General features: G+C 47.1%; 1 protein-coding gene across 2 annotated transcripts in view; it reads right to left on the bottom strand.

Moving 5' to 3' along the window:
- The window catches only part of LOC143280238 (uncharacterized), a 188,346-nt gene extending 178,547 nt beyond the window's left edge, over positions 1-9,799 (bottom strand). Inside the window, exon 1 of one of the 2 annotated variants that reach the window (XM_076584874.1) lies at positions 7,755-9,799. In XM_076584874.1, the coding sequence (XP_076440989.1) occupies positions 7,755-7,883 (129 nt within the window). In that variant the 5' untranslated portion in view covers positions 7,884-9,799. The remainder of the gene's footprint in view (positions 1-7,754) is intronic. The other variant, XM_076584881.1, reaches the window with a different exon arrangement.

Raw genomic sequence — 9,799 nt, 5'->3', positions numbered from 1 at the left:
ACACACACACACACACACACACACACACACACACATATATATATATATATATATATATATATATATATAATAAAGAGAGGGGGGGGGGACGCAACAAATACTACAAACAAGTTCAACAGATGTGCGAGAAACTGAACCGATCTTCGATAATTTACACAGCGGCGCGCGCCGATCCGCCTTCAGAATTATTTGTAACACACTCCGATCGATTAGGGGTTGGGTGGGTGGATGGGAGACATCGCCATCTGGACAAATAATAATCGTCGTAATGATGCACCGCCTTGCACGGTGTCACCTGACTGGATGGCCAAACTCCTGACTAAGCTAGGTACCTGATGTACCCATGTTTTGTGCGTAAACTTCATTAACTTAGGTGTGTGTGTGTGTGTGGCGGAGGGAGGGGGGATGCGGGGGGGGGGGGGGGGAGGTGCTGGGGGGGGGGGGCGTGAGGGTGGTGGTGTAAATGTTGTGGGTGTGGATGTGGGTGTGTGTAGCTGTTGCTCCGTCTAAAGACCTGTCGGTCTGCAGTGATCTGATTGACCAGGCCATTGCTTCGGGAGCTGTGAGTTTACAAGATCTTTTGTTTTATGCTTCAGGACTTTTTCTGTACCTTTCTACTCTATCACCAAACAATGAGGGGTGGTGTGAAGTGAGGGGAAAAGCACGTTCAAATGGAGCCACTGTGGGAGGTTAGAGGCTGTCAACAGGAAAGGGACACCACCCACAGATCCACAACCAGGACCCAACCCGAACGGACGACCACCCAGAAAAGGCACCCGGAACCCAACGAGGATGACATCCCTTGGGCTGCCAACCCGGACTTCACACCCACCCGTGGACACCCAGAACCCAGCGAGGACACCCCTGTGGCCGTCAACCAGGACTTCACCCACCCGTCGACAGCCAGAACCCAGCGAGGACACCCCTGTGGCCGTCAACCAGGACTTCACCCACCCGTCGACAGCCAGAACCCAGCGAGGACACCCCTGTGGCCGTCAACCAGGACTTCACCCACCCGTCGACAGCCAGAACCCAGCGAGGACACCCCTGTGGCCGTCAACCAGGACTTCACCCACCCGTCGACAGCCAGAACCCAGCGAGGACACCCCTGTGGCCGTCAACCAGGACTTCACCCACCCGTGGACACCCAGAACCCAGCGAGGACACCCATGTGGCCGTCAACCAGGACTTCACACCCACCCGTGGACACCCAGAACCCAGCGAGGACACCCCTGTGGCCGTCAACCAGGACTTCACCCACCCGTCGACAGCCAGAACCCAGCGAGGACACCCCTGTGGCCGTCAACCAGGACTTCACACCGACCCGTCGACACCCAGAACCCAGCGAGGACACCCCTGTGGCCGTCAACCAGGACTTCACACCCACCCGTCGACAGCCAGAACCCAGCGAGGACACCCCTCAGACAGCCAGTCAGGACTTCACTAACCCACTGACTGCCAGGACCACCCACAGGACACCAGACCGACCCCCCAACCCGGACAGACAACCAGGACCCCACGCCTTGAACCACATCGCCTTTCTATAGATAGATAGATAGATAAAATAGGTAAGTTGGTATGTGTGTATGTAGGTAGATAGATAGACAGATATATATATATATATATATATATAGAGAGAGAGAGAGAGAGAGAGAGAGACAGACAGACAGACAGACAGACAGACACAGAGAGAGAGAGAGAGAGAGAGAGAGAGAGAGAGAGAGAGAGAGAGAAATAACGTTCATGGGTTGGGGCAATATTCTACAAAGTGAACTGAGCCTCGCACTCAGGGACGGCCGGAATGGAATGGCTGGCTACATGTATGTATACCCCGGTGTGCAGAAGCAGACAGGGAGTAGATATAGTACAGAGGGAAAGAAAGGAAACGAAGCAGTGCAGTCAATGAGCTGTGAAACCACCGCCTGTCATGGTGATTTACTGCCAGGGGCTCCACCCCACCCACACTGGTGGTGGTAACTTCTGCGGCTCACCTCCTGGGATATAATAGGAGAGCGAGAGGCACATTTCCCTGTACTGCCTCAGTCACTTTCCTGCCGTTGGAAAACACTGACGACGACACCCATGTGCGAACAACATGACCCTCGTAGAAGGTGTATTGGCTGGCCATGGGTCGTAAATTATTTCGCCTCGACCTTTCTTTCAGTCGACCACAACAAACCACGTGCTTTTATCTGCATAGGCTGATACTTTGTCAGGGTGTGGTGGTAGGAGTTCTTTACTGAAGGGGTGATATTTGTCAGGGAACGGTGTGAGTTATTTATCTAAGGGGTGATATTTGTCGGGGAACGGTGAGAGTTATTTATCTATGGGGTGATATTTGTCGGGAATGTTGAGAGTCATTTATTTCAGGTGTGATATTGTCAGAGAATGGTGGAAGTTCTTATGTCCGTGGTGATATTTGTCAGAGAATTTTGAGGGTTACTTATTTCCAGGGAGATATTTGTCAGAGGCTGGTGAGGGTTATTCATTTCCGGGGTGATATGTCAGGGAACGGTGAGAGTTCTTTATTTCCGGGGTGATATTTGTCAGGGAACGGTGGGAGTTCTTTATTTCAGGTGTGATATTTGTCAGAGGCTGGTGAGGGTTATTCATTTCCGGGGTGATATTTGTCAGGGAACGGTGAGAGTTTTCTGATTCTCAAACTAGGAGGTAAGATTGCACAGGCTCTTACTGCCTTAGTGCTGCAGCCTTGGGGGTAAGTTGACCTTTAGGAACTATACCAACGCCGACTGTCCTAAAACCCTCTTGGCCGACAGAATGGGGATTTTCCACGGGAATTTCCACTATAATCAAATTCTAGCCCAGATAGTCGGGACAGTAGTTGCCTCCTCTGATGTTCTGATGGTCATGATCAGACTGGACTGACTATCGTACATAAGTGCATCAAAGTTCGTGCTGTCAAAAACCAGGCACATGGCTGGACTTTGTGGAACAGTGCAGCCAGACAATGGAATGGTTGACTGTTGAATCAAAAGTGTCCAGCCACATGGCAGAGTCTTTAACTCTTTCCATACGAACGGCGAAAGAGACGACGTTAACAGCGTTTCACCCCAATTACCATCATCAAAATATCGCAAGCGGAAGGCTCTTATACTGAAGACGTGAATGTTGACAAAGAATACCACAGTTCTGACGACGGAAGCTAAAGGTTGGGTCATTCAGACACCCACTGGACATCCGAGGGGTCTGTGTAGAGGAGAAGAGAGGACTGGCCGTACTGAATGAGTTAAAAGAAAGAAAGGAAAACAAAACAAAACATTTCGACTTACAGATTTTATAAAAGGGTTAATGTCTTACTCAAATATAGGCCTACTGGTTTTAAGAAAACCTACAGACTACATTATCTTGTTCAATGTTTTCCACTTACAGAGTTTAAGAAAACAATTAGACTTTCATTTTTATTCGTTTTCCTTTCTTTTTATTGTATCAAGAGCATTGCACAGATCTGTCCTTGAATAACTGATAATCTTTGAGAACTAACAAATATCTGAAAATTACCATCATACGCCGTTATTGACTAACAATATGCCTACACCGTCTAGCAAGAGACGAAGAGAACCCTGGCGACTGCCTTGTTTTGGTTTTGCATCTTGTCTTGTCTTGTTTTGTTTTGTGCTCGTTCTTGAAATGCATCCCACGATGACTGGAAATTTGCCATCGTCAGCAATGAGCGTGGATGCGGGGGATACAGAAATAGAAAAAGAACGATATAAAATTTGACTTTAACTGGGATTCTTATGTGAATGCAGACATTTCATTGTATATAAGAAACATAACATTTTATGTTCTGTCGTACAGCTAAAATAACACACAAGTGATGTTACACTGACAAGGTACTTGCTATGAGAAAGACGCACATGGGAAAAAGAGAGATACTGATGCTTTGGACAAGTCAGCACCGTAAAACAAAATAACTGTGTGTGTGTGTGTGTGTGTGTGTGTGTGTGTGTGTGTGTGTGTGGTTAAAATCTATGCTGGCATTGTAAACGTCTGTGATCCGTTTAACGATTGTTTGTAACACCCCCTTCAGACAGGGGCTATGTCCTATTCCGAATAAAATATTCTCTCTCTCTCTCTCTCTCTCTCTCTCTCTCACACACACACACACACACACACACACACACACACACACACACACACACATTCGAGACACACGCACGCCTCAGAAACAAGTTGGTCAACACGATGACCATTACTAAAGTGCTGTCACGCCCAGCGGCAGGCGGGGACCATGTATGTGGGCGTGGGAGGGGGCGGGGGGGCGGGGGCGGGGGACAAGAGACTGATGACAGTCGTGCACTATGTAGAACACAATAGAAACGCCACAGAACGGAACATGCATGAGTGGGCCGTGTAATGGACGGGACGACTTAGGGTGACAACCACAATACAGCCTTTCTTCTTCTGAACCCCGAGTGACCAGTGGAAGCACACTGTCAAGATTCCTCTTCAACAATGTAAAGAGTCACTGCGGCACTGACCAACTGTTCACCAGGTCTGTATGTTAAAAGCCTGGGTCTCTGCAAACGGTTTTTAGTTCAGTCTTTCATACCCGTAGACAGACAATCAGCGCAAAGCGTACTGATCTTCATAATGCACTGTAGCCTATGTATTAAACACACACACACACACACACACACACACACACACACACACACACATATATATATATATATAAAAGTGGAGTGATGGCCTAGAGGTAACGCGTCCGCCTAGGAAGCGAGAGAATCTGAGCGCGCTGGTTCGAATCACGGCTCAGCCGCCGATATTTTCTCCCCCTCCACTAGACCTTGAGTGGTGGTCTGGACGCTAGTCATTCGGATGAGACGATAAACCGAGGTCCCGTGTGCAGCATGCACTTAGCGCACGTAAAAGAACCCACGGCAACAAAAGGGTTGTTCCTGGCAAAATTCTGTAGAAAAATCCACTTCGATAGGAAAAACAAATAAAACTGCACGCAGGAAAAAAAAAAAAAAAAAAAAAAAGGGTGGCGCTGTAGTGTAGCGACGCGCTCTCCCTGGAGAGAGCAGCCCGAATTTCACACAGAGAAATCTGTTGTGATAAAAAGAAATACAAATACAAATATATATATATATATAGATATATACGCACACACACGTAATACATATATCATGTCAACAACACGACTCTCGTCACGCGCGCGTGTTTTCCATCAATTGTTTGAGCCGGTGACGTTGGAATTGCTAAACTGTGTGTCACAGGAGAGAGGGAGACAGAGACAGATACAGTGAGACAGAGACAGACAGTGTGACAGAGAGAGACAGAGAGACATGCAAACACACACACTCACAGAGAGAGAGAGAGCAATACCAATAGTCTTCAGCATCTTTACCATTTCAAAATGTGTGTCTGCGCGCGTGCCAGTGTACCTCAGACAGACAGACAGACACGGCGACTGATGCCCAAATAAAAAGGTCGTAACGCTCACAGCAGTACTTTATGACGATATAAACGCGGGCACGTGCGTGTCGGAGAGTGGGAGGAGCAGGTAGAAAGGTCACAGAGTTATCTCTTGTGTGCGTCTTCCACGTGCACAGGAATTTGGGTCACCCACCTCTCCTCCCTGCTCCCCCCCTCTCCTCCCCCTATCCGCGTTGCACGAGCCAACACATCAACTTCTGTCTGTCTGCTCGTTCCACCAAGACTTGGCAGAGAGAGAGAGGTACGGCTCTGAACTAACCCCACCTCACTGGAAGCCAGACAGCTGTTCCAGTCTATAATATACTGCTGTAGTTTCTGCTTCTGGAGTTGCAGCTCTTTTTTTTTTCTTCTTCAGTGTTCTCTTCCTTTACTTGTTCTGCTATTTTCTTTCTTTAACTTAAAAAAAAAAGGTGGGTTTTTTTTCGTTCCATGTGCAGCTTAGACGTAATTTTGGTGCGGTTTTTTTTTTTTCTTTTCAGTAGATGTGGTGTTGCTGTACGGGTCAGACTACACGATTTGAAACTGAACTGACTGAAACTGCAGCATGCAAGCTGGAAAACACACACACACACACACACACACACACAAATTACAAATAACAGTTTGGTAATAGCTGTAGAATTGCACTGGCCTGCGTCTTGGGTAGAATAGACTACTATCTAAAAGACGTAGTCTGGATGAGAAAATCCATTCGTAAAATGGCAAGTTAAATACTGCTTTCATTCATGTTCAGAATAAATGAATAACGTCTTTATTTCCGTCTGATAAAATTTAGATTTTGTTTTTCAGGCACACAGTAGGAGAGGTTTCTGCCACACGGTTTTCTCGCTTCACTCCTTGATGGACTTTAAATCAAATCACATCATGTCGTTTTTAACCCGGTGGAGCAATCTTGGGGGTCTTGATAAAGTTGATTTAATAGACCTATTCAAAAGACAGGTAAATTGCAAGAGGCAATGTCGTTGAGCAACAGTGAAATTGATATGTCAAGGCGCTTCTGAATGTATCCCGAGTTCAGTTATTTCAAATGAATTCAGCAGTTAATGAGAAGATATTTCGACGTCGTATCGTGGCCCGGTCGCTTTTGAACGTGCTGTTTGAAGTGGTGTTGATGTAGTTTGTACAGTGTAAAACTGACTCTTTCTGATATGAAAACTTTGATACTTTGATACTGTCTTCACGAACGCTTCAACGAACGCAACGCGGCATACTATAGCAACCGTCCATGGTCGTTTTAACTAAAATTGTACTGATAGAAATAATTAATACAGAAAAAAGAAAGAAGAAAAAATGGAAAAAAAAACCCTCACGTAGGTATATATGGGGTAAATTGTAAATAAGAATGGTTGATGTCATACTGAACTAGGCAACGTGAACGTTCGATCTCATAATAACAGACCCCACAGAATGAAGTGGTAAACCATGCAGTGTGTCTTGGTCTGTATTATGTGTGTTTTCTTTTTCTGTGTTCTGGGCAGGATGACGGTGATGGTTGGAATAGTCGAGTTTGATTGTACACAGCGATGTATATATGTTTCCAGTGTGCTTTGATCCTTTTCTTCTTCTGTTTACAATTTGCTTCTTTAGATTCAGCCTCTCTTTAGGGCGATGGCTGGATGTTAAAACAAAATGCTGAAGTCTTGATTATATACGTTGATAAAGAATTTGTCGTGTCCACCCGCCTCCAGATTTGCAGGGGTACTCTTCCTTTAACAGATTTTTGGAGTCCCGACCGAGGGCCTTTTTTTCCTATTTGTCTGTCCGTCACCCTCTCCACTATCCTTCTATTCCCGTTTGCTGTCTTTCCTTTATCTTTACTTTGTACATATTAAATGGAACAGCTTCGCTGTTTTCTGTCGTGTCTTCAGTTTTCTTCGTCTGTCCGTCGTAATATCACAGAATTTTTTTTTTCCTTTCAATTGTAGAGAGTTGGGTGCTGTTGTTGTTGTTGTTGTTGTTGTGTGTAAGTGTGTTCGTGTTGTTGTTGTTGTTGTGTGTGTGTGTTGTTGTGGTGTGTGTGTGTGTGTGTGTGTGTGTGTGTGTGTTGGTGTTGTTGTTGTGTGTGTGTATGTGTTGTTGTTGTTGTTGTTGTTGTGTGTGTGTGTGTGTGTGTGTGTTGGTGTTTTTTTTATGCTTTTGTTTTTGTTGTTGTTTGTTTTGAGGTGTGTTTTGTTGTTGCTGTTGTTGTTTTTGTTGTTCTTTCCATTAAAGAAAAGGTGCTATATATATACATATATATATATAATCCTGTCTTGGTGCCGTAGAGCAGCAACAGGTCCAGGCGCACTGACCTGTGTGGGGATGACGAGGTGTGGCAGTGTGGACAGCAGCAGCAGGAGGAAGGCGAGGAGCCGGACAGCGGTCAGCCACGTGCAGCACAGCGGGGTGGTGGGTGAGGCCAGGCGGACACTCCTAGCCATGCCCCCTCCACACCCCTCCCCGATACTCACAGGTCGTCCCGATGGCACTTCAGGCAGATGGCAGATGGTTGGAACCCATGAACACACAACGTGAGGCCAACAACTGACCACTTGTCCCTGATTTCACGATGCTCAGTCGTAGTTAGCGCCAGTTTATGTACAGGGCCACTCACGTGTTAGTTCGTTCTCTGCGTGTTCTCACATGTTTGTGGGTCTTTGTCACAAGAGGGTCTGAGATGACTGACGCTTTGCTAGCCCCGGCTGAAATTTCACACCGGAAGACTACGGGCACAAAGCACAACAGGTAGGGCAGTCAGTGGGACCCTGAGACTATCTTCCCCACAACAGACGCTGTCGCGCTAGGGACAGTCCTTGCCTGCGATCACTTAAATACCAGCAACTAAACTTTCCACTGAGGTAGGTTCTATGAAATAAAGACAAGCACTTCTTCGTCACACAATATTGCTTATTATGTGCGCAGTTGTGTGCCAAGGAAGGTGCGTGGTCTTTCATGTGATCAGTTTTCACATCAATTCCACGGCACATTAAAAGCCATTTGAAAGTGCATCAAAAGAACAGTGAAAGCCTGGCACTAAACTTGGCGATGGTTCACACCACCGTGAAACGTTGCAATCAGTGTGGTGTTAGTTACATCATGATCGACTTGATTGTATAAAGAAACTGATGAAGAGCTAGAGGGCTGTCCTATTTCAGTTCACCCCCAAAGGGTGTTTCCAGGAAGTGGGGAAACCACCTATCGTTGTACAACACTACGTCACTGTCCCTACACTTCACAGGGAAGTCCGCACTGTAAACACACCCACCCCTGACACTGACCAACGCGGCCTTTAAGTCTGTTCAAACAATATCGTCAGTCTACACACTGTCGACACACCACAGCACAATTCTGGCAGTAACGGTAAAGTTCCATGTCTGTGTGCAGCGTTGCCTTTACCCGGCATAGTAACAATCCCCAGCACTAGTTATCCCCAACGGCCAACACAAAGTTTGGTGTGGTGTGGGCTGCTGAGTGATGCTTCGTAAACCCCATGGTTGGTGGTGAGGGGAGAGAATTATGGAAGAGATAGAGGATTTAAAAGCTGTAGCCCCCGCTGTGTAATGACGGAGGTGAAGTGAAGAGGACTATCACATGCTGTTAAACCACACCTGCCCCCCTGCCCGTGTCGCCCGTTTCTCTGTCCTCCCATCAACACTCAAACCGTCACACGGTAAGTTCGCGCCTCGTCCCTCACTTGAGCAGACGACACTTGGTGGATATAAAGTGTGACGCGTGGCACTTGAGCCTGTGTGACTGGAGACAGTCACGATATTCCACACACCGAACACACAACTTTTGGGGACATCGTAGCACTCAGAAAACTTTTACGTGTCACGGATCTGCTTTGTTATATATGTTGTCGGGCATGAGGTTGAACTGACAGAAACTCGGTCGAAGATAGCGCAGTCTAAGCGAACATTACCCTCCCACACATGCCCACACGTACCACTCTCGCGGCCAGCTCTGAAGCTGTGTCAGTTGCCTCAGACCGACTTTCGGGCCTGTTGGGTCAGTTCCGAACATCACACTCTTCACTTTCTCTGAGCAGCTGATAGCACCACACTCCCTGTGCTGCTGGTGTTTGGTTGGCCCCCCATCCTCACACTGTTACGATGTCAGCCAGGTAGACGTGACGCTCCGCCCACTGTACACATTAACACGCGGCTCCTGTGTTGTTGAATGAAGACGTGGGTCTATCGATCGTAAGCTGCACACACACGCACACTCGGGTGGGAAGCGAACGGACACCAAACTTGCAGAATAGGATCATACTAAGAAATTCATCACAATCAGCTGGAGAAGCCTGTTCGTTCCGTTTACAGACAGTACAGGGCCAGTGAGAGAGAGCAAGAGGGGG

This window comes from Babylonia areolata, chromosome 1 (assembly GCF_041734735.1).
Source record: "Babylonia areolata isolate BAREFJ2019XMU chromosome 1, ASM4173473v1, whole genome shotgun sequence".
Taxonomy (NCBI): Eukaryota; Metazoa; Mollusca; class Gastropoda; order Neogastropoda; family Buccinidae; genus Babylonia; species Babylonia areolata.
This window is presented reverse-complemented; position numbering and strand designations above follow the sequence as displayed.